Raw genomic sequence first — 25824 nt, forward strand, 5'->3', positions numbered from 1 at the left:
TGTGTGCCACCATACCTATTTTTTGCTTTGTTGTTGTTTTTATGGTGCTAGGATTGGACCCAGGTTTTTGTGCTTGTACATGATAGGTAAGCACTTTACAAACTGAGCCATAGCTCTGCCTAAGAATTAGTCTGATATCATTATTATCACTACTACTATTATTATTGAGACAATGTCCCATTATGTAGCCTGGCTACCTGGAACTTGCTGTGTAGACCAGAAAGCTCCTGGAATCACAGAAATCCAGCCACTCTGTTACTTGAATGCTAGGATTAAAAGTGTATGACACAGTGCCTGGCCAAGAATTAGGTTTTTCTTTTTTGTTTGTTTCTTAAATAGCTCAGGAGGCATTGCAGATTGTATAGGAAATGCTTTTGAGTTGAAGATTTCTGAGGGTGGGTTGTGGACCAGCTCCTTCCCAAACACAATCATGTCACCATCTTGGGCTGCCAATGGCTCTCCTCACCAGGCAGATAGAATCTCTTGGGGTATGAGATCGCTGTAGAGTGAGGAGCAGCCTGATGGCCCTGCCTGATGCTCACTCCTTGTTCTCTCTCCCAGCGGTACTGCAGCGGCTGAGGAAGATCTACCATACATCCATCAAGCCCCTGGAGCAGTCTTACAAGTACAATGAGCTGCGACAGCACGAGATCACAGGTACAGTATCACGACCCAGAACTGCACCTTTTGCCCACTCACACTTCCCTGGTGCCTACATCAGCTCACAAGATCCATATATAATGTGTGCTAGGACTCCAGGAGCTGAGCTCTTCCGGGGAGTGAAGGACAGGAACTTCAATCACTCAACACTGAGCCTGTGACAGAGATGTCATTGCTCAGCACTTGGTCTCGGTGGTAGGCATTTTGATTCCCAGGACAGTGAGCCTGTGTGACCCTTCCTGGGCTCAAGAGCCTCCAGGGTCCCTGCTCACATAGCCCTCCAAATGACTACATTTCTCCCCGTCTCTTTATTGTTTCTCCTGGAAGGCCTCCTTTGGGCCTGGATTATGAAGATGATGATGATTTGTGTGTGTGTGGTTTTTCAAGATTGGCCTTGAACTCAAGAGATATGACTGCCTCTGCCTCCTGAGTGCTGGGACTAAAGGCGCATGCCACCACACCTGGCTGCTGCTGCTGATTTTTGAGACAAAGTCTCACCATGTAGCTCAGGCTGGCCTTGAACTTGGGAACCTACTGCCTTAGCTTCCCGAGAGCTGGCTTTATGCGTGTGCTACTGCACCCAAAATAGGGCCTGAATTCTTTTAAAACTTGGTTTTTTAAAAATAATAAAAGTAAGACATCCTTGTTTTAATTGCATTCAAATAATATAAAATAATATAAACTGAAAAATAAAGCCAGGCATGATGGCATATAACTGTAATCCTACATTTTGGGAGGAAGAAGCAGGAGAATTGTAACTCTGAGGTCACATTAGATTATACAGTGAGCTCTGGGCTACTACATGGCAGCTCTCTCTCCAAAACACACACACACACACACACACACACACACACACACACACACACACACACACACACTTAGCTTCTTTCTTGATCTCCAATCTACCTAATTCCATTTCCAGAGACTACACCACTCACAGTTTCTTGTTATAGTGCTCAAAACTACAGGAAGTAATAGGATCTTCCATATAATTTCTCTGTATCTATGAGCATAGAAATGTCTTTTTCTTCTCACATACATGGAATCATACTATGCCAACTGTGCATATGTGTATATACATGAATATATATATATATATATATATATATATATATATATATATATATGACTCTCCATTATTCTTTATTAAGACTTCATGGTCCTGTCTTCTAAGAACACACCAGACTCTGCACAACAGTATCCAATTCCCAGGGGACAATAGGTGCTTTCCCTTTTCTATCTTTAAAAAAAAAATGGGGTCAGTAGCTGTGAGTGGTGGCTTACACCTTTAGTTCCAGCACTCAGGAGGCAGAGGTGGGCAGATCTCTGTGAGTTTGAGGCCACCCTGGTCTAATAGTGATAGCAGGAGAGCCAGAGCTCAAAAAGACACCCCCCCCCCAACACCTCCCCCCCTGCCCCGAAAATGGGGCTAGTGAGGTGGCTCATCAGGTGAAGGTACTTGCCTCCAAGTCTGATGATCTGAATTCAGTTCCTGGACTCCAACAGGGTAGGAGACAATCAACCCCTGCAAGTTGTCTCTGACCTCTATACACACATCAAGCTGTGCACACTCACACACATGTAAACACATCATGTAATAAATAAAAAATGTAATGCTCCAAAGCTGGGCATGGTGGCTTTGCTAATAGTTTCAGCACTTGGCAGGCTGAGGCAAGAGAATCACTGGGAATTTAAAGCCAGCCTGGGCTACAGAGTGAATTTCAGGTCACCCTCAGCTTTAGAATGACATGCTGTCTAGAAAAAAATGAACTTAAAACATTCCAAACACTAGTATAGTCACTGTATGTTTTGTGCACAGATATCTGTAGGACATGATTTGTTTGTTTGCTGGTTTGTTTTTAAAATAGTAGAGGGGTTGACAAGATGGCTCAGTGGGTAAATCACTTCCTGCCAGTCCTGATAGCCTACATGGTGGAAGGAGAAAACCAACTCCCACAATTTATCCCCTGGAACACCCAAGCCCCACAAACAAATGTTTAAAAAATTAATATGGAACACTAGAATTAGGTATTTTGATCACTGTTGCAAAATCACATTGAAGCACTCTACTCTGTACTCACAGGAATGTACCAGAGAATTCTTGTTTCACCACAGTTTGCCATTTTTAAAAGTGTTACTCATTTTTGCAGTTTTGGGGCTATCTCCCGCCTCTAGTCCTCAGACATCCTAAAAAGGTGCCCTGTCACTGAGCTATATCCACAGCTACTCTTACTCCTGTTTTAAAGCTTTCATAATTGTTATTTTTTTTTTTCTTTTCAGTTCTGGGGATGGAACCCAGGGCCTTGAGCATCCTAGGCAAGTGCTCTACCACTGAGCTATAACCCCAGCTCTTGTTTTAATTGTGAGTGATACACAAGTCTCTCCCTGTGTTACTTGGCGGTTTCCATATTATCCTAATGCCTATTGAGTAGCTGTGGTACCTGAGGGCATAGATAGATGGATGGATAGATAGATAGATAGATAGATAGATAGATAGATAGAAAGATAGATAGATAGATAGATTCCTACTTTACAGAAAAGGAACCTAATGTCCAGGTAGTGCTGGTTACCCTGGCCACGAAGCTGCGGTCAGGATTTTGATTCTGTTTCTTTCCCCAGGGAATACCCTGTTCTGTCAGTTCTACCACTCTTACAAGCCTAAGAGTCAATTGTCCTCTTCTGCTTCTTAGAGGATGTGCAGACCCTGGTATGAGGTTACAGAATCTCCCAATGATGTTCTTTTGTCCTCTGCACTTGCCTTCTCTCCCTACTCTGACACCAAGAGTGGCATGGCCTTCCTGGGGAAACTCCAGACTTAAAGCCTCAGTGGCCAAGAGGGTGCCAGCTGCCCCAGGATTGGTTCTCAGCAAAGGCCAATTGGCTCTTTTCTGGCTTCCCCTTTCTGGACTTGGCTTCTCTGTCCTAATCTCGTGCCAGCTTCCTGCATGGCCCCTATCCTTCAAGCTTATTACTGGCCTCCCACATATGCCCACGATGCCCCCTGCTGTGCAGAGTTGGAACAGCAGCACCTGGCAACCCTGTATCAGAACTCACATAACCAGCACCTGCTTTTTGTAAAATCTCTGTCACTGGGCCTACATCTCTTGACTTGCTAATCCATCCTGTCCCCAGGCAGGAGGGAAGGGGCCAGGCCATGGATATGTGCTCACCACCCACAAGACACCATCTTCTTACCCAGGAGAAACAAAACCTGGGCATCTAAAAGCCAGGTGCAGGAGGGAAATCATACTGTATACTGTACAGAAATGATGAGCTGGATGTCAAGGAAGTTGGGAAAATGCCAGAAATTAGCAATGTTGCCCAGTGTCGTGGAACACAAATATAGTCGCAGATACTCTGGAGGCTGAGGCAGGAGAATCGCTGGATTCTTGAGCCTGGGACTTTGAGAACATCCTGGGCAATATAATATAACCTTGTCTCAAAAGAAAAAAATAAGAAAAAAACCTTAGCATTAGTTACCTACTAGACAGAGTGTTATGGCCTAGTTAGAGTGGGCCTTTTTGTACTTCAGACTTCTGAGTTAAGACATTATACAGAATTATAGGAAATAAATGAAAAAGAAGTTTAAAAAGAAGGCCTACATTTTGAGGACTATCTGCAGGCTCAGGAAGGCAAAAGTCTGGAGAAAGTAGGTGCTCAGTGGAGATCATTCAGAAAAGAACTAAGATGATCAGAAATCAACAATAAGAAAATCATCTCTGTCCAAAGACTCTCACCTTCTTCCGTGCCCCTATTTACTTTTATTTTATGTTTTTAGCACTAGGGATTGAACCAGGGCCTCACACATGCTGTGTAAATGCTCTGCCACTGCACACCCTCCTAAGCCCTCATCCCTGCTTTTGAAACCCAGCTAAGCAGCCTTGGTAGGGTGTACTTCCCAGCATGGCGTCTGGGAGGGTGTTGGCCCCAGAGCCCAAGAATTTAGGGATTCCCAGTTTTCAGTGTTCGGTTTCAGACTCTGGAAGACTTATTATGGACTCTGGAACAGAATGTCTCAGACTAGTCTGAGTTTGACGTGGGGATTTGGGGAGCCACAGTGGAGAGGAGAAGACAGCAGCAGAACCTGGAGGTCAGGTTGTTCAACACTGTGCATGCCTCTTCCATGTACTTTCTTCTCTTGTCATTGACCTGGGTAGCAAATTTCAGTCTTTCTCAGTGCGGAAGCTCCATGTTGTTTTCCTTTTTTCTTTATGCACTGTTCTTTTCTAGATTTAGGCAGGAGACTGCACCCAGCTCGGTAGTAACCCACTCGGCTCCTCGTTCTGGTGCAGGCAGATGTGCTAAGGATCTGGAACAGGTCAAAACAATGACTTCTGGTGTCTTTTGAACTTGTAAAGCAAGAAAAGTGCCACTGACTGCTGCACAGTGATCTACATAGAACCCCATAAGCTGATGGCTGACAGTGGGGGAATGCAGAGTGCTTTGGAGACAGTGAGTACTGTCTCCTACAGTAAGAATTGATGTTAGTTCACTTCTGTCGTCTGCAGATGGGGAGATTACTTCCAAGCCAATGGTGCTGTTCCTGGGACCGTGGAGCGTTGGCAAATCCACCATGATAAACTACCTCCTTGGGTTAGAAGAAACTCGATACCAGCTTTATACAGGTGAGAATTTTGGGAGTGTTTAAATTGCTAAAGCAGATGAATAATTAAAGCACTTGTATGCCATTAATAATATTAATGAAAATTACATGCAAGTACCAGCGGCTCTACTGCCTCCACGGCAGCATTATTCATAAAAGTCCCAAAGTAGAACAACTCAAGTGTCCACTGCTGGATGAAGGAATAACTGAAATGTAGCCTATGCATGCAATGGAATATTAGCCTTAGAAAGGAATGTCACATGACTGAGGAGCTGGCTCAGCAGGTAAAGTGCTTGCTATGCAAGCCTGATGATTTGAAGTCAGGACCCTAGGATCCACAGAAAAGCCAAGTGAGTAGCACATGGGTCTGGGATTGCAGTACTTCAGTAGGGAGATCAGAATTGGAGCTAGGAGAGGCCCCCAAAGCCTGGAGGCCAGCTAACCTGGCCTATGCAGCAGTGTACAAGACATAAAGTAGAAGGTGAGGGTGTGGCTTCTGACCTCCACCCCTGGGGCATGGCATGTGCATGTAACACACACACACACACACACACACACACACACACACACACACACACACACACAGAGAACAGCTAGAAAGGAATGAAACATGCATGCTGTCAGAATACATCAGATATATCCTTGCCACAATATGGATAAACCTTGAAAATGTGCTAAAACAAGCCAGGCACAAAAAAGCACAGATACTGTATGATTCTGCTCATATGAGGTTCCACAATAGGAAAAACTCAGAGGCAGAGAAGGAATAGAGATTGCCAAGGAAGGGGATGGGGAGTTATTACTTAACAGAGACAGAGTCTCAGTGTGGGAAGATGATAAAGTTCTGGAGAGTGAGGATAACTAACCACTTGCATGGTAATGTGAATATATTTGATGCTATTGAACTAGAAGTTTAAAGATTAAAATGTAAATGTTATGTTTTATGTATTTGGGCACAATTAAAAAGTGAAAAGGCAGGAACCTTGTCCTTGTGGAAGCCCTTTCCAAGACGCCTTGCTGTCCACACCCCTTCCAGAAAGCCTGTTTCTCAGTGGTTGTTGTTTTCCACCTCTCACCCATGTATGCAGGTGCTGAACCTACCACCTCCGAGTTCACTGTTCTCATGCACGGGCCCAAGCTGAAAACCATTGAGGGCATTGTCATGGCTGCTGACAGTGCCCGATCCTTCTCACCCCTGGAAAAGTTTGGCCAGAATTTTCTGGAGAAGTTGATTGGCATTGAGGTTCCCCACAAACTTCTAGAACGAGTCACTTTTGTAGATACACCAGGCATCATTGAGAACCGCAAACAACAGGAAAGAGGTAATTTAGGGGACTGGGGATGTGCTCAGAGTAAGAATACTTGCTCTGCAAGCATAAGGACCTGAATTCAAATCCTTAGCACCCAAGTAAAAAGAGAGGCATGAAGCCTAGCGGTGGTGGTACATACCTTTAATCCCAGAACTCAGGAGGCAGAGGCAGGCGGATCTCTGTGAGCTCAAGGCCAGCCTGATCTATAGAGTGAGTTTCAGGACAAGCTCCAAAGCAATACAGTGAAACCCTGTCTTGAAAAACAACAACAAAAAACCCAAAACAAAAAAACAAACAAAAACAAAACAAAACAACAACAAAAAACCAAAAAACCTAAGAAGAGAGGCATGGTTACCTGTGCCTATAACATCAGTGTTATCCAAGAGCACTGTGGCCAAGCCAGCCTAGACAAAATGAGAGACCCTGTCTTAAAGAAGTAAGACAGAAAGTAGTGTAAAGGAAGACACCTACCATCCTCTCAATGTATACATACCTCATACATACCTCTCTCTCTCTCTCTCTCTCTCTCTCTCTCTCTCTCTCTCTCTCTCTCACACACACACACACACACGAATCCGAATCCATTTCTGAATAGCAAGAGCTCTGTTTTAGGACATTGTGATCAACAAAGGGTGGTAGGCCAGCAGGGAAGCAAGGATGGTTAATGTTCAAGACCAAGAGATGCATTCTTTCTTCCACTCCTTCTCAACTGTTGCTGTGGTACCACCTGGGGTTTGGAGCATCTTGTTCTTTGCCTTCTAAAGGGTTGTCTGAGTTTGGAGATGGCCAGTATTTTCCCAGAGGAGTACTGGTCTTCTTTGTAAGGCCTCGGAGATGTTCAAGCTGGGGACTAGTTGTCTATCCTGAATAGTGGAGAGTCTAGATAATGGGATCCTGGTGAATTATATTTAAATTCTGTCTAACCTGGGTCTTAGGCGTGGGCTTGTTCTGTTGAACATGGTCTACATCTCTTCTTACTCCCACCATCTGCTTTGTTGGGTGGGCCTGCTTTAACCTAAACCTTATTAGGCTTCCCAGCTCCTGCTTGCCTCAAAGGGTGGGGCATTGCTATTCTGGGCCTAGTAAGAATTAGGCTGTGTCATAGGGCACTGAATACTGCCATGGTACAGGACTGTCTGCACTGATGTGCCCTAACCAGGGCAGTCATAGTAATATGTGATCAAATGGAAAATCTCAATTTATGGTTATGACTTGCATTTGGGTTATAACTAGACCCTGATTTGTTAGTAATAACATTATTTAGAGTTATGATAATCTTGTTTCTTTTTCTTTTCTTCTTTTTTTTGTTTTTTTGAGATAGGGTTTCTCTGTGGCTTTGGAGGCTGTCCTGGAACTAGCTCTTATAGACCAGGCTGGTCTCGAACTCAGAGAGATGCCTGCCTCTGCCTCCCGAGTGCTGGGATTAAAGGCGTGCGCCACCAATGCCCGGCTAAGATAATCTTATTAGACCCCTATTATGAATCAGATAGCTTTATAAATTATTTTGTTGGTCATTATAAAAAAATCAGTGTTTTCAAAACTATATTAGTCACAGTTCTTTAGAGGAACAGAATTTATAGAATGAATGAATCTATCTTCTATATATGATATAGATCATATCAATCTCTCTCTATATAGATACAAAGTGGATTTATTAGAAATGGTTTACAAGCAATGGCTGTCTACTAACAGGAAGTCCAAGAATCCAGTAGTTGTTCATTCCACAAGGCTGGATATTTCGGCTGGTCTTCAGTATACAGTGGAATTCTGAAGAAGTAGGCTCTAATGCTAGTGAAGGAATGAACTTAGCAGTGAGTTGGAGGGCAGGCAGGCAAAGAGAACAAGCTTCCTTCTTCCATGTCCTTTATAGAGGAGCTGTGGCCCAGATTAAAGGTGGCTTTTCCCACTTCAAAAGATCAGATTAAAAGTTGGTCTTCCCACTTCAAATGCTTTAATTAAGTCCCTCATGGGTAAACCCATCAACTTGGGTTTTAGTTAATTCCATATGTAGTCAAGTTGACAAACAAGAACAGTCACCACAGTGGTATTCCTTGTGGTCTTGGCTTTTTTTTTTGTCATCTTGTTTTGCAAATAAGAAAACCAATAAGTGCGAGGAATTAATATATAATGAGCACCTGAGCCTGGTGTTGGTGGCACACGCCTTTAATCCCAGCACTAGGGAGGCAGAGGCAGGCGGATCTCTGTGAGTTCGAGGCCAGCCTGGTCTCCAGAGCCAGTGCCAGGATAGGCTCCAAAGCTACACAGAGAAACCCTGTCTTGAAAAACCAAAAAAAAAAAAAAAAAAAAAAAAAGAGCACCTGTATGGCTGCAGATTTAATTGGGTGCTTTCCTTTTAAACATAGTAATCTTTGTATCTCTGTCTCCCTCTCTCTCTCTCTCTCTCTCTCAACATTATTTTTTGTTTTGTTTTGTTTTTGAGACAGCTCTGACTGCTCTGGAACTTTCTATGACATCCAGGTGGGCCTTGAACTTACAGAGATCCTCTTGCTTCTGTTTCCTGAATGCTGGGACTAAAGGCATGTGCCACCACCACACCCAGCCTAATAGTAGTCTTTACTTTAGCTTTGGTATTACTGTTCTTTTTGTAATTTTATAGATTATGAGCAGTGACCATCCAGCTGGTCTGTAAATAGCTCAGATCTCAATAGACATTCAACACTTGACCATATTTTTTCTTCTTAAGCCTTACATCCTATTTCCGCCTGACTTCCTGGTATCTCACTTTCAACATCCTTGCCATTGTCCTAGATCTTTTTAGACATTTGGAAAATAACTTACTTTTTTTTCCTTTAAGTTTTTTATTATTTCTTAGCTGGGTGATGGTGGCACACACCTTTAATCCCAGGAATCAGGAGGATCTCTGATAAGCTCACTGGTATTTAGAAACCCAGGAAACTGACACAATGGTCTGATACTGAAGGGAGGTACAATGGGCTTTGCGTGTGTCCCACTCAGCTTGACTTCTTATTCCTGTCTCTCCAAGGCTACCCCTTCAATGATGTGTGTCAGTGGTTCATCGACAGAGCCGACCTCATCTTTGTTGTCTTTGATCCCACCAAGTTGGATGTGGGTCTGGAGCTGGAGATGCTCTTCCGACAGCTGAAGGGACGAGAGTCCCAGATAAGGATCATTTTGAACAAGGCTGACAACCTGGCCACACAAATGCTCATGCGGGTGTACGGAGCTCTCTTCTGGAGCTTGGCCCCTCTCATCAACGTCACAGAGCCTCCACGGGTTTATGTCAGCTCCTTCTGGCCACAGGACTATAAGCCTGACACTCACAGGGAACTGTTCCTCAAAGAAGAGATCTCTCTCCTAGAAGACCTGAACCAGGTGATTGAAAACAGGTTAGAGAACAAGATTGCTTTTATTCGCCAGCATGCCATCCGTGTCCGAATCCACGCCCTTTTAGTTGACAGATATCTGCAGACATACAAGGACAAAATGACCTTCTTCAGTGATGGGGAACTGGTTTTTAAGGACATTGTGGAAGATCCTGATAAATTCTACATTTTCAAGACCATCCTGGCAAAGACCAATGTCAGCAAGTTTGATCTTCCCAACCGTGAGGCCTACAAGGACTTCTTTGGCATCAACCCCATTTCCAATTTCAAACTCCTCTCTCAGCAGTGCTCATATATGGGGGGTTGCTTCCTGGAGAAGATTGAACGGGCCATCACCCAGGAGCTCCCTGGCCTTCTGGGTAGCCTTGGGCTTGGGAAGAATCCCGGTGCTCCTAACTGTGACAAAACAGGCTGTGGTGAGGCCCCAAAGAATCGCTACAGGAAGCACTAGTTTGTGTGTAGCCATTCTCGGGTCCCCATTGGTGAATGAGCTTGTGTTCTAAATGTCTGAGAAGTCCTGGTTTATATTAACCCTTTGAGCCATACTGGTGACAATCAGTCTGCATTGGAAATTTGGGAGTTCATTGAGACCAGTGAATCAGGGAAGGAACAAGGGTTCTAGGGAGGAGAGTGGAAACTGTGAATTATGCTTGTCTTATTGCTTCAGTTAGAAGGCCTGATACAGGCAAGTCAGGCTTCTCTTGTTTTTCCTGGGTCTTGTCTTGGAGGGACAGAGAACAGCTAACTTCTAATGAATACTAAGATAATGAGGGTCAGATATACTAAACTCAGTTGAAATTTCCCAAATAATAGAGGGTTCTCAGGTGAGTGTCAACTCCTTTCACTCAACTCTTCTGTCCGTTCCCTATCCCTCTTGGCTCCCTCCTAAGCTTGGATTGATTTTCAGCAGCGGACAGTCTCGAGTCTGATCTTCATGAATTTTGAGCCCAACCTTGGAATCTTCTCCCTGTCTTCCCAGTGGGTAGGGCATGCAGAACACTAACACTGATTAGGGTGTTATCTGCCACCCAAAGTATCATTTCAATGATGTCTCAGTTGGAGAGCTCAGACACTTAATTGGTCTGAAAAGGGTGAGTGGATGATGTACTCAAGAGGTACTTTTCCTCCTGGAAATGACTTGCATGAAAGTAATGGAAGGGCTCAGGGGTTAATTGGTTTGCAGTGTGTCTTTATCTGTTGCATGTCTTGGAAACTCAGATCACAAAGGTGTTGGTGTCAGAAAGGTCAATGGGACCTTGCTCCTGATCCTTGGAGGCTTCTCTGGACAGTCACTTCTCCCAAGTTTTGGGGAAAACTGTTTCTACAACTTCTTTGTGGGAGCACTTGACAGAGGACCTGTCTCTTGCTTCTCAGAACCATGGTTTCTCCTTCCCCTTCTCCATTCCCTGATGCGCTAATACTTCCATCTGAGAGAAATTCCTAGACTCAGAACCAGTCCCAGGCCCTTGGCATAGGTGGCAGACAAGGTCTGAGGTTCAATTCAACCTGAAGATATCCACTGAATACAGTCAGGACCTACACACACCATTGAGTGTGCATTTGTTTGTCCATTGTACAAGAGATAGCTAGGACAATGATAGACTTGAGGGCACAGAGAAAGGACTCCTGAGAGTATTGCATGGCAGATATACACTGCCATCTTGGAGATGAAGCCCTGGGAAGATGAAGAGCCTTTTTGATGGAGCAGGCAAGGCAAAGGTCAGACTGTCTTGAGGACTTCCTTTGAGCACAGCCAGCTGTTTTTTGGGGGGAAGTAAGCTTTCCTGGGGGCCTGAATTGTGAGGCATAGGTTGGGATCCACCAATAACAGTGAGTCATCTGGAGAAGCAGGAAGTGGGAAAGAAGGCTGAGCCAGAGTTGTTCCTTCTGAGGACCAGGTAGGGAGTATAAGCAGACTGGTAATCAGTGGGGGCTACACAGAGAACTTTGGTTTAGGAGTTCATGTCTCTCTGAATACTTAGCAGTCTGGCTCTGGCTGTAAGGGAGGCTGCTGTTTTAACTCTATGTAGGGCCCAGGACCTCCCACAAGTCAAACACTCCAAAGCTGCCAGGACACTGTTTCCAAGGAGTGAGTTTCTTCTATAGGGTCATCCATGGAGCCTGGTGGCTCTGGTAAATGAGCTGCAGTTTGTCTTGGATTTTTTTCCCATTAAAATACATATCCAACCCCAAAACTCCTCTCCTCATCTCTCCATCACATGCTCTGGGGAGACTGTCCCTCCCACCTTTCTTCTTCAGGCTTCTCATGCCCAAGGGCTTTGTGTAGCAAATCTGTTTTTTCTCAGTGAAGTCAGAGAGATGGGGAGAAAAGCTGAACTGTATGGACTCTGGCCTAGCTGTCAGTACCTGCATGTTTGGTGGGAAGCAAGTGAAATAAGGGAAACAAATTCATACAGTATTTGTATTTGGGGGAGGGGCACCTTATCAGAGTTACCGTCCTTTTGGGTTTTCCTCCACCTTTTTCTTCTTTGTCTCCATTCTGTTCCTCTTCTCACCTCCCAATTCACTTTCCTCTCCTGTCCACTGGCAGCTGATGGGCCAGCACAGGGTTTAGCATGCATTCTTTGCCCATCTCTGTGGGGAGATGGATTTTGAGTAGGATTCTGACTCTAGGAGGAGGGAGGTTCATCCCAGGGGAAACATGAGATCCAGAGATTTCCAAGTGGAATATCCGTGTAGGTGCCTGAACAGTGGCTGACCTCTCTAGTGTTCTTTCCATTCTGGTTTCATCAGGGAGAAGGTCTCAATAAAGTTCCAATCTCTCTCCAACACCTTGTCCTTGTTTGTCTGCAGCCAGATGAATCTCTTTATCTAGTAGAGTATACCCATTTTCAAGTTTCTGGGTGATAGCTTGGAAATTTATAAACATTGTTTGCCCTTGTTTCACATGTTTGCTGGCCCCTCTTGTGGAGTTCCATCCAGTACCTGGGATCCTGGGTGTGGAAGACAACTCAGTTCACAGCCGGCAGTGAGGAAGCCAAGACCCACAGTGGTTTGGGGGGAAACCCCAAGAACGTTTTCCTCTGCAGTACCTTAGTTCATTCTTCCCAACACCCAGGGCAGTGTCCCTTTTGAGCTGGGATCATGAGGTTTCCACCCCAGGTCCTTCACAGAGCAGCTCAGATAGTGATACCAATAGGCTCATTTCCTCTACCTTACAGTTACCTCATGATCTCCATAGCTGTGATGCGGTAGGGTCTGGTATGCATGGCCTGGCCACCCTCTAGATACCCCAGAAACTGACCACCCCTCTACAGGTATGGACATGTGTGTGCTGAACACAGCCCAACTCCCTGAGCCAGTGCTTATCTCACCTGTTTTTGGTGTCCTGACCAGAGCAGAGTTCCTTTAATTTGGAAGCTTTCTGGAATCTTCCTAAGAGGTTTCAGACCATGGTTTAAGAGCTAATTTGAAAGGGAAAGATGTGGGCCCTGGGGAAGAGGTGGAAGGTTGGAAAGAACCCAAAAGGGAAAGCAGGGCCCACAAACTTAGACCACACCCATGCAGTTATGCCAGTCAGTGGCCAAGGCCAATGTTTCTGGGTTCTCTGGCTTAGGAGGGGCTGATCTTAGGGCTAGACAAATGGGCCATGCTCTCCCATGCTCACCTGAACTAGGTCATTTTTGAACAAGCGAGCACCCTGACCTGCTCACCCGCTATAGCCTGGCTCCTCTCTTGCCTAGGCCAGAAATACAGAGCTTTGCCCTGGAAGAGGAAGGCAAGCAGCAAGGTCTTTTTCAAAGAGAAATACAAGTTCTGCATCAAATTTGTGCTATTTCACAGCTCGGTGTTGCCATTATGGGAACTTCCACCATAACATGCTAGACTCTTTGGGTATATGGATGCCAGGGGCTGGGGTGAAGCATCCACTATAACATGTCTTAGCCTTAGAAACCTCCTAGGTACTGGCAGTACTTAATGCCAATTCCCCCTCAGTGACATGATACAAAGAAATTGTTCTCTAGAAGATCATAAAGGCAATTAGGAGGAGGCAACAAAAAATAAACTGCCTAGCTGGGCATTGGTGGCGCACGCCTTTAATCCCAGCACTCAGGAGGCAGAGGCAGGCCTCTGTGAGTTCAAGGCCAGCTTGGTTTCCAGAGCGAGTGCCAGGATAGGCTCCAAAGCTACATAGAGAAACCCTGTCTCGAAAAACAAACAAAACAAAACAAAACAAAACAAACTGCCTACTGGCCTGGAACTGTGTATAGGAAAGGTGTGTTCAGTAGATTGTGCTCACCTCTTATCACATAAAGGAACTTTCCCCACACCTGCTTGCACTCTGGGATGTGGGCTGTTTACCTACAATATGTAGAGGACCCAAAGTGAGGACTGACTACTAGGAAAAGAGTGTTTCTAGAGAATTTCCTTTGTGCCAGGAATTGGGCTTCAGCCCCGTAGGCACAAACACCCTATGTCTAACGAAGAGAAGATGTGCTAATCGTGCTATCTTAGTCTGGTGCTGTGCTGAGGGTTTATGCGCATTGTTTAATTTAATCCTCACAACACTGTAGGGAGGTCACTGGCTAGCAGATTTCAGAACAGACTGTGGAGTCACATGGCCTGGAATTGGTTCTGGGCTTGCTACAAGGTGGCCTTGGGCAAATGACTAAAGTATGTTTCAGTTTCCTTGCTCATAAAATGGAGACATTGACAGTTCCTCCCTTGTGGGGTTGTGGTAGGGAGTAAATGGCTGGGTACATGCAATGTGCTTGACTCGACACAGGACACAGTGCTCAGTAAACTTCAGTCATTACTGATAGTCATATTTTACCAGTGAGACCGATGTTCAGAGTGGCCAGGATGAAGGAAGTGTACATGGGAGAGCTGGAGTGCTACCCGACACCCAGCTCCCTGTAGGCTCACGCTAGATTATTTGCTCAGGGCCACATTAGGTAACACTGACTTTCTGACCCTAAGCCTTCTTCACATCCTGGATTTGCTTGAGTCTTTGAGTGCTCTTTCAGTACTTGACTCTTTTTATTTTTAAATTTGTTTATTTATTTGGCGTGTGTGTGTGTGTGTGTGTGTGTGTGCTCGTGCGCATGTTCATGCATGCATGTGGGGGTTATAGGACAATTTTTGAGAGTCTTGTTCTTTTCTTCTACAATGTGGGTTCTGGGGATTGAACTCAGGTTATCAGGCCAGCATACAAGTATCTCTACTGGCTGAACCATCTTGCCATCCCTACTATATTCTTTACTTCTTTTTAAAAATCATTATTGAAAATAGATTTATACAATATATTCTGATTACAGTTCCCCTCCCCAACTTTTCCTAGATCTTCCCCACCCACCCAAATACATACATACCCATTTCTCTCTCATTAGAAAGCACATAAGCATCTAAAAAAAAAGATAAAATAAAAACAAATAAACAGAATAAGAGAAAACAAATAGAAAGAAAAACACAAGAAACACTTACATTGGGTATGGTGATACATGCCTTTAGTCCCAGCACTCAGGAAGCAAGGGCAGGTGGATCTCTCTGAGTTTGGGTCCAGCCAGATCTACAGAATTAGTTCCAGGACAGCCATAGCTGTTTCACAGAAAAACCAAGTCTCGAAAAACAAAACAAAACACACACACACACACACACACACAAAAAAAAAAAAAAAAAAAAAAGAAAAGAAAAGAAAAAAGAAAAAAAAAGAAAAAAGAAAAAAGAAAAAGAAAAAAGAAAGAAAGAAAGAAAATAAGGAAGGAAGAAAGAAAAAAGATCTTTTAGAGACAGAATCTTACTATGTAGCGCAGGCTGACCTTGGGCTTGCTATGTTGTCTAGTCTGTCCTCATGGTCCTCCTGCCTCAGCTTCCCAAGTGGTGGAATTAAAGGTATGTGCCACCAGGTCCAACTCTATTATAGCCCTTATTAGTACTAATTTGTGCTGACTTGGAGCCTAAACCCATGGTATACTGTATATATTTCTCAGATACTAATAAAGGCGATTTTGAGCTGGGTATGGTAGCTTGTGCCTGTAAGCCCAACAACACACAGGAAGCTATAGTTTGAGACTCTCAAAAAACAAATAAACATCCCACAAGCAAAAACAAAGCTCCAAGCAAACAGAAGATGGTTTTGTGAAGAGTACAAAAATATTTGTTATATTTTCATTTATTCTAGTGTTAGTGATTTTCTCAACATTACTGCAAAAGATTTGGAAGTTTTTCATATTTATAAGGTATAATTTCAGTCCTGGGGAAGTGGCTACCTAGTAGGGGATCCAAGGCACAGGAGGAGCAGTAATTAGGGAAGTCCCCAGGAATAAGATGACATTTTCCAAATCACAGTATCAGGATCCAATTCTGACCTGAGATTTTCTTACCTGTTTGTATCAAGATGAGGTCTTGCTGTGTTATCAGGATGGTCTGGGGTGCCTGGATTAAAGTGACTTTCCTGCCTCAGTCTTCAAATATTTTTCCCTTTTCTCATTTGTAAAGAACCAATGAATTGAAATTGTTCAATTTGTCTGAACAGTAGAATCAAGACTCATCAGAGATGGCCAGAGCACCAGAAAGGGTGACCAAATTTGGCTGGACAGGATTGGTAGGTCAGCAATGAGGAAAGGGCATCCTGGGGAAGATGAGGGTTTATACTCACAGGAAAGGGAACCCTTGAGTGGCAGAGATGACAAAAGGGCAGATCAGTCAAGGTGGGGGAACTGGGCTTTAAATATGAAAGTCCAGAGAGTCTAGGCTACTTCAAGTTGCTGGACAGAGAATAGCATGCAGAAATGGAAGACACAGCTAACAGCTGCACTGCCTGCCTGTGAATCTGCTGGGTGGGATGTGTTGTGGTCTCTATCTTGCCATTTCTAAGAGCTGAGAATGTGGAGCAGAAACTCCAACTATCAGCCTGGCCCTGTGTGGCAACCTCCATTTGACCTCGAACCCACATAGGCACTAAGGAAACACAATCCATGTTCCTTCTCTGGTTCCTTGTGACATTTTGGGATATTCCATCTCCTGAAGCCAGTTAACAGGTGGCAGTGTTTGCGAAGGCATGATATAACGTGTTGGTGGTCCTAGGGCCCTGTGAGGACACAGGACTACTGTTGGTCCTCCACCTCCCCACGGCCACAGGTGGACAGGGCACGGGGAAGTTGCCCTTCTGGAACGCGTGGGTTCCATCTGGAATCCTAGATGTGGCCAAATCTGGTTCCTCTTCCAAACACTGCCGGGAAACTGGCTGTACTTGGCCTTGACCTTCCCCAGCATGCCTCCTGATCTTAACTAGGGTGAGGCCAGTTCTGAACCAGGGTCCTGAAGGTGGGGGAAGTGGGGCTCCCGACTGAATTTGGGCAGTCTCTCAAGCTAGGCTTCTAGGTCTTTCTGAGGTGGAGGCCACCACCTACACTGCAGTCATGACCAAAACTCACAGCTACAAGCCACGGAGAGGGCGACAAAAGGGCCTATCCAGCACGCAGCCAGCCTCACAAGGCGGCAGCTTGCTGCGCATGCGCACGGCCGCAGTGCTCCTTCTTGCCCCCTAGCGGCCTTTTCTCGACGCTTCCTGTGCTGGCACGGACCCATGCGCAGACGCAAAGCGTGTAGTGGCGCTTCCTGGAGGCTCCGCCTAGTCTCGGGTGGGCGGTCGCGAAATGACTTGGGGACTCCGGGTCCCTTCACTTTTTCTCGTGTCCTGGATCTAGTGGGGCGCGAGGTAGTTGCACGCCGTCACCTCAGCGCCAGCCGTCCCGCACCTCACGGACCTGCCCGTGAGGATGAAGAGGTCGACGCGCCTGGTCCTTCCAGGTGGACACCGAGGAGCTCGAAGCCGGTGTATGTCCTGAGGGCTGGTGTTGCGGAGACTGCCTTTCTGAGGCTGTCGTACTGACGACTTTGAAGGCCTGAGAGGAACTGGAAAGGTCTGCTTTAGGACCCACAGAGGCCTTGAACTGCCCAGAGTAACGTGTTGTGGAAAGAACGTCACAGACAATTTGGTGCTTGCTGTTTTTTAGAGGGCTATTTTCTCCAGGGCCAGTCCCCAGGTAAAGCAGGAAGTGAGGCTTTTAGGAGATGAACCCAGGATTGTTCCCCACTTCAGGATGAGGAGACACTACCCTGGGTGAGACTGATGTAAACGGCATCTAGGATACCAGGGGTGGTAATGTGGTTGGAATGGAATTATTTGGGCTGTTCTTTCCTCAGATTACCAATTTTAGGAGCTGAAAGGACTTATGAGATTCTGTAGTAGTTTCCTCAAGAAACCGGCACTGGCTGTGGTTGCTCAAGCATTTTAGTCGCAGCACTAAAGAAAGAGAAGGCAGAATCAGGGAGATTTCTGAGTGTGAAGCCAGCCTAGTCTGCATAGTGAATTCCAAGACAGCCAGATTACATAGAGAGCCTGTTTCAAAATAAATAAGTGGGTAAACAAACCAGAAACAAAAAAAAAAGGCATCATAGCTTTGGAATAGGCAGAGAGCATTTGATGAATACATACGTGAGGCCCAGGATTCTACTCCCAGCACCCACCTTTACAAACTTCTGCATCATAAAACAAGATCATTAGACTCTGTTTGGAACAAGTCCAGTGACAGGGATCTGAATTCAGAGCACTTCGTGTCTTTCAGCAGAGTTCAGATTCATGTCATTCAGCTCGAGAAGGCAGGGTTTTCCCCAGCATTTCCTGGGGATAGAGACATGTGTAGCTTCCCTGGCAGGTCTGTGGAGAACAGACACTGATTCCCTACTTCTCTTCCTTGGTTATATTAGAACCTGGGGCTGGGCCTTTGGTCAGGAAGGAATGAATGCACTTTGATGTCCTGGGGTTCTTTTATTGTTGTTTTGAAGAGGGAGTTAGTTGGCATCTGGTACCCTTCTGATTCCTGCCCCCTCCCCCCCAGCTCTGGAGACAGGATTTCTCTGTGTAGCTCTGGCTGCCCTAGAACTGGCTCTATAGACAGTTGGCCTTAAACTTAGAGATCTGCCTGCCTCTGCCTCCCAAGTGCTGGGATTAAAGGTGTGCACCACTGCCTCACTGACATCTGGTACCCTTAGAGCCTGAGAGGAGTAAAGTCCTTGGGAAGTGGTTAAGGGAAGATGCAGATAAAGGAGGAACCTGCCCACCCTTCCTTTTTCATTAGTGAACCTTATTCCTCTGTGCACATTTCTTTCCTGGACTTAATAGAATATCCAGTAGGCACAGGGAATTGTAGCATATAAAGCTGTGTAGTTCAACTCATTTTATAGGCCAGGAAGCTGAGTCTGAAAAAAGAAACTGTCCCAGGGTTATAGAGCAAGCTAGTGGCTACACCTTATTAGGCCAGCAGGAAACAGATGGCAGCCTGGGGATAGAGCTCATTTGGTAGAATGTTCACAAAGCATTTCAAGACTCCTTAGGTTTGATTTCAGAGCATTGCTTACAACAGAGTGCCTATAATCTCAGAACTCTGGAGGTAGAGAGGCAGGAGGATCGGAAGTTTAAAGTCCTTTTTGCCTACAGATTGAATTCAAGGCTAGCCTGGGATACATGGCTACATGAGATCCTGGAAGGGGCAGGGGAGGCATGTTTGCATTGGGTAATTTAAGGAAGGGTATAGGGAAAAAACTATAGTAGTGGGATTAGTAACAATGGGATCTGAACCACCTGTACTTCCAGAGGCTGTGTAGAATTTCATCTTATTAGAGCTGGGACTTTCGAGTCAAGGGATAAGGAAAGGGATTGGGTGAATAAAAGCAGTCCTCATTCTCTCCTTCCACCTTGTCTGTCTCTGATTCTGCCCAGACAGAATCAGAGGTTGAGTTAGGGAGTCTTAGTGTAGTTCAAACAGAACATTTCTAGAGTGCAGAGCAGGGTGGAAAAGAATGACACACACACCCTGAGGGGCAATCAAAGACACCTAGCATAATAATAAAAAGATTACATTTATGTGTATACGTTTTTAGCATGTAATGCCAAGTATGTTCATTGTATTTTCCCACAAACTGGGTTTTCTCTGTTTGAGAGATTAAAAAACAAACCTGACTAGCGAAATAACTTGAAGGATGGAGATCTACCTGAATAATTAAGCTGACAACTGTCGTGTCTTTCTAGAATTTTGCATTCTCTTGGTAGGTTCCCTGTAAATGTAGAACACAAAAGAGTGAGCAAGAAGCAAACAGCTTAAGTGGCAGTGTTCAATGAAAAGCCTTTGCTGTTCTTTTCACCTACTTGTGGGACTACTGGTCTAGGGGCAGCTACAAGGAAGGACAGGACATCAGCAGGTTGGTGTCTTTCCTGCTGGTCTTGATAGCCCGCTTTCTTTAGGTTAAAAGAGCAAGTGTGGAAATCTGAAAAAGTATCTTGGATTTCTGTTTGGTTTCTTATTGTAAGAGAGCTTTTGGAATTAAAAATGTCTCTGTCTGGAGCCGTCTTTACCCACCTCCTGATTCCTAAGATCCCCCACGATCTGGGCAGAAGCCCAGGGTGCTGCTTCTCCTCTCTGCTCAACTCCTACTCTTTGTTCCACCCACAAGCTCAGTTCTGTTAATTGCATTGCTGGTGCTGCTGGAGGAACACTGAGTTCTTCACGGATAAGCGACAGCCAGTTTGGTGGGGAGTTTACCAGCACCCCTAAAATGGTGTGTTATAGAGTCAAAATCTCTTTCTCCCTGCTTCCTCTTCAGAATCTTTTATTGACCTCTTCTTTCTCAGAGGGCTCAGGAAACTTTCTTTTGTTGCCCTAAACTCAACCCCTCACCAAAGGAAATAATAGAGTTTGCGTACTACCTGCCTGGCACTGTGCTAGGTGCTTTATACTCACTATTTAATTCCACAGCAGTCCATTATGTAGAAAGTAGGAACTTCACTTAGAGAACTTTAAAAAGTTATTTATTTATATTTAAGAAATTTATTTACATGTGTGTCTGTTTGTACATATGTATGTGAGTGTATGAGCATGTGTGTGCATGGGTGCCTAGAGAGGCCAGAAGAGGGTGTTGGATCCTTCAGATGTGGAATTACAAGAAGTTATGAGCTGCTTAACAAAGCAGTAGTAATTGCTCTTAACTGCTAAGCCAGCTCCTGCCTATGGAACATTTTTTTAAAATTTAAATTTCAGACTTCTTTAAATGTAATTTTTTTATGATTTTGAGAATTTAATTCATGAGTACATTGTATATGCCATTATATCCCACCCCTTTCCTCCCTTTAATTCCTCCTGTTCCTGCTCCCACATTTCTTCTGGGATGCCTGATCACTACCACTGCAACTACCTCCTTCCCCCTCCTCCCCCTCCTCATCCTGCTCCTCATGTCTCCTCCTATTCTCCCTCCTCCCTTCCCTCTCTTTCTACACATACGTACACGCGCACACACACACACACACACACACACACACACACACACACACACACACACACACTCAGTCACACCCTACTGAGTCCATTATAGAAAAATTTGAAAACCACAGACATTAAGGGTAGAGCCAGCATTGATCTCATTCTAATTCAAGGCTTGTCCTGACACACTTCTCATTCAGAATAAACCCTGTTGCTAGAGTATTTGGGTTCATTTTGTATGTTTGCTCTTCAGAACCTTTTCTGAGTGCCATTTCCTGTGCTCCTGAGTCTTGTGCATAGCACGAGTACTGTTTTAGCTTATTTGTGAATTTGCCTAGCATTTGATTCCATCTATGGTCTGTGTTTATGTGTATCCTACTATACTCCTTTGTTGGTGGTGTCTTGTTCATCTGAAGGCCATTTCACCTACTTATAATGCCAACATCCAACCCATTCTTCAAAATTCAGCACAAATGACACTTTCCAAAAGATGTGCCTCCAGTTTCATTTTTCTCGGGATTTCTGAGCTCAACTCTGTAGACCTTCCCTACATTTATTACTTCTTCTGTTACAGCAATTTGGGTACACAATTTATTTGCTTTGTTGGGCTGAGGTAGGAAATATGCTATATTAGTGTTTGGATCTCTCCAATTCCTAATAGAGGACTTTTACACACTGTAAGGCACCAGAGAACAAATGCTTTGGGCTCTTTATAGTAGAGAGAATTTGCAAAGTGAAGATTTTTCTCTCAATGTGGTAACTTTGCTTGTAATGAAATTCAACTGTAAAATAAATGTCTTGGTAGAGACTCGGGTGGAAGAGGGGAAGGAGACTATGTGCTAAATGCTTCATCATATCCGTTATTTGTGCTTTTATTGAAAGCCTTAGATTCGGAGAAATGAAGAGACACCAGTTAGAACAGGCAGGGGAGAACAGAGAACAGTCTGCTTATTCTCTTCTCCAGATAGGCTCCAACAGAATGGTAGTTGTAACCTTTCACCCTAATTGAACGCTGTAGCTTTTCTGAAGCTATCTCCTTTATGTTTGTCCAGATAGCAAAAGCATCCCTCAATTTTATCACTTTGGATTAGTACACCTTGCCCATAAGTGCGCTTCTCCTTCTGTGGGGCCTGAGTTGGTTCAGAATATCCATTTCCCATATCACCCAACACAGACAGATGCTGGGGCCCTTCCACAGCAGAGTACTGGTGTGGGCTGGGATGACTCACCTGCTTTGTTACCGCCTACAGCTTGGCTCAAAGCCCTTGGGAATCAAAACAAGCCCTAGAAGAGGCACAGAAGGCTCTTCTTAGAGATAACAGCTTGGGTCTCTGCAAGACAGCAAATGTCAATCCTTGTCCTAGTAGGTCAAAGTCCAGGTCAGTGAGAAGCCACGTAGATAGTTAGAGTAGGAGTAGCTGAGTAGGAGTAGCTGCCGTACAAAGTAGTTCCCTTTCTGGGCATCAGGCAACTTAGATTTTTACTTGGGCTGTGCCAGGAGCTTATTGTTTCCATGAAAGAAGGACATTAACTTTTTTTTTTTTTCTTTCTTAAAATCACCTTCAGTTCCATCATGCTAAGGATAGGAAGGATTACATGAAAATAAAAGCCTTTCCCTATTGATAATGTTGTCTCAAGTTTCTAAGTTGTAGTAATACATGATATACTAAGGTGCCTTTTGTAGCATAGGACAGACTAACTCTACCTTTTTAGGGTGGAAATGAGCAAATGAGATTAAATTTAACTGAAGAGAGGTCACTTGTGTTAAGCCTTAAAAATTGGAATTCTTCTTTGCAGAGATAACTCAAACATGTCTTTGTTTTACGTTCTGGGGGATTCTGTGTGCTATTGTGTCAATGGGATGTGGAGGGGGTGAGCTACAGTGCCAATGAGATGTGGAGGGGTGAGTGTGAAGAGATATTAGACTTGAAGGTCTGTCAGGTCTAGTAGGAAGAGGCCATGCAGATTTGGGGCCTTTTCTTGAGGGCATAGGAAGGACACTGAACTGCTGTATTATTATTAATACTTTTAGTGCTGGGGATTTAACTTAGCTTTTTACATACTAGGCAAGTACTCTGCTACTGAGCTACATCACCACTACCCCTCCCCATTTTAAATTGAGAAAAGATTTTACTAAGTTGTCTATGTTGGCCTTGCATACTTCTCCCTCGACATTCTGAACAGGGATTGCAGGTGCACATCACCTTGTTTCTGTGTTTAAGGAAAAGATGTGGTCATATATGTATTGTAGAAAGAGCCCCATGGTAGATATGTGGGGAATGAATTAGAAGAGTGAAGGCAGGGAATAAATGAGTTTATTAGACCCAACATAAATGGTAAATGGGTGTTTTATTGGGGGAACAACTTATACAGATAATAATAAAGAACCGCCACAACCTTCCTGCTCCAGAGGATGCAGTCTCTGTCCTCCCTATCTGATCTGCCACCCAAGAGAGAGAGCATCCACCTCAGGCTTCTCTACCTTCTGTTTCAGTCTGCACCTGAAGCCACACCCAAAGGGGTGTGGTCACTAACACAAATACACTGGCAAGGCTAGATGCCACTACAGAAGAGTCAAAGATGATAGATAGATACATAGATAGAATATCATAGAAAAGAGAAGTTGAGGACCTTAACTAGAGGGCTAGAAGAGAAGAGTAGACAGGATTATCTAACCCAGGATTCTGTGCCCCTGAACTCACCCATGCTCTGCTGCTTTTGTATATGTTCCCCTCCATAATGCAGCCTTTGATGTTGATCACGAGTCCAAGATTGATTGAAGGGGACTATGACATGTTTGGGTTTTCAGCTTATTCCATTCCCCTGTTCTATTTACCTAACACTTGGAAGAATCCACTCCTTGGAGATCAATCAGAAAACCACTGTTTGTCTCAGAGTGCTTCTCACATCTATCTTCAGTGCTGACTCTGTTCTCTGTCGTTGGAATCAAGACTCTGTACTGGTCATGAGATTTCTGTTGTCCTTGTTGTTCTTTCCAAAAGAAAGGATGAGACACTAGGTCTTATTGTAAGACACTGACAAGCAGGAACTAGAAAACATTGAATTAATAACCAAGTTTGAGATCTCAGTCTTTAGAGAGATCAGCCAGTGAAATTCAGGGCAGTCCTATATGACCAGACAAGTCTGAGCACCTTGGTTTAAATTTAGATCAGTTATATAAAATGTAATCTGAAAACCAAGGTGCAAGCCTTCTAATTATTTCACTGTTGCTGTCTTGGCTGTGGTTACCTATGTTGCCTTTCTCGTTCTGTTTGTTCGTAAAGCTGTCATCTAGTGATTCTTGGGCCAATAGACTTTAGCAGTAAACCAACAAATAGGTTCTTGGTACCTATGGTGTCCTACTCTGCCTTCGTTGTCTGTTTGTCACAGCCTAGAGTCATCTGAGCGCAAAGTCTTGATTAGGAAGTTGCCTAAATGAAATTGGCCTGTGGGTATGTGTAGGGGGATTATCTTGATTGTTAATTGATGTAGGAGGCCAAGCCCACTGTGGCAGGTGGTTCTAAGATTATATATATATATATATATATATATATATATATATATATATATATATATATATATGGCTAGTTAAGCAAAAACCAGCAAGAAGTGTTTTTCCATGAATTCTACTTCAAGTTTCTACCCTGACCTTCCTCATAGATAGACCTGGAAGTATAAGATGAAATAAGTTGCTTTTAGTTTGAGTGCTTTATCACAACAGAGAGGAAAGTAGAACACATGGTTAATTTAATAATTTACACTATAGTACGATATGGATGCCTCCTGGCTATGTTCTCAAGGAATCAAGAGACACTATTATTATTTTATTTTACTCTAGTTGGGAACGACAAAATCATGAAAACCAATTAAAGAACAGAAAAGTAACAAGTTTGGCATGAGTGGCATAGACTACAAATACTGAAGAATCTGAGAAAGAAAGGAAATGGGTTAGGACTTTGGTCTCTCAAGTTGCAAGTTGGATGTACTTAAATCTACCACAGGAGTCTAAGCTGGATCCAGCTAGTCTTAGTGTAAGATTGGAGGCTCTGCTACACAAATGTCCATCATATGTCCTTAGTCTGCATTCCCTGCCAAGCAGGGTTCTATGGGTCTTCAGGGGGCTGTGGCTTTTCTACACTAATGTCAATCATGCATCCTTAGTCTGCATTCCCTACAAATCAAGGTTTTCCATCCATCTGCAAGGCTCAGGCCAGATGCCCTGTTCCCCTCTTTTTTTTCCATGAAGATTCTTCCCTCTCCTTAGTTAGGATTGGTGCAATCTTCTGTTTCCTTACAGCCCCAGGCTGATCTGTGCATTTGTGTTTCCACCATGTCCATTAGCTCGTGATGTACTTGTTAGCAGGGCACATGTGATTCCTTTCTCTACTCCCAGTGGGTAGGATAGAGTGGAACCTCATTCAGAAAGTGTTTGCTTAATGGATGAAAATAGTTCAACAGATCTCTCTGCCACTTCAGCTATATAAAATCAGTTTTGTAAAAGTAGTACTAAAATCAGAAAGGAATGGCCCTATTTTCTGGACCCAGTTTCTGGCAAGAGACATAGTAAGTGGTTGGGAACTTAGTTTGATGGTAGAGCACTTGCCTAT

At 44.2% G+C, this 25824-nt stretch overlaps 1 protein-coding gene across 1 annotated transcript in view; it reads left to right on the forward strand.

Annotated features, from left to right (window-relative positions):
* The window catches only part of Srl (sarcalumenin), a 63490-nt gene extending 50660 nt beyond the window's left edge, over positions 1-12830 (forward strand). Inside the window, exons 3-6 of the mRNA XM_035448071.1 lie at positions 562-657; positions 5169-5285; positions 6352-6585; positions 9578-12830. Coding sequence (XP_035303962.1) covers positions 562-657; positions 5169-5285; positions 6352-6585; positions 9578-10389 — 1259 coding nt within the window. The 3' untranslated portion in view covers positions 10390-12830. The remainder of the gene's footprint in view (positions 1-561; positions 658-5168; positions 5286-6351; positions 6586-9577) is intronic.
* The last annotated feature ends 12994 nt before the right edge of the window (positions 12831-25824 follow it).

Source organism: Cricetulus griseus, chromosome 7 (genome assembly GCF_003668045.3).
Source record: "Cricetulus griseus strain 17A/GY chromosome 7, alternate assembly CriGri-PICRH-1.0, whole genome shotgun sequence".
NCBI lineage: Eukaryota > Metazoa > Chordata > Mammalia > Rodentia > Cricetidae > Cricetulus > Cricetulus griseus.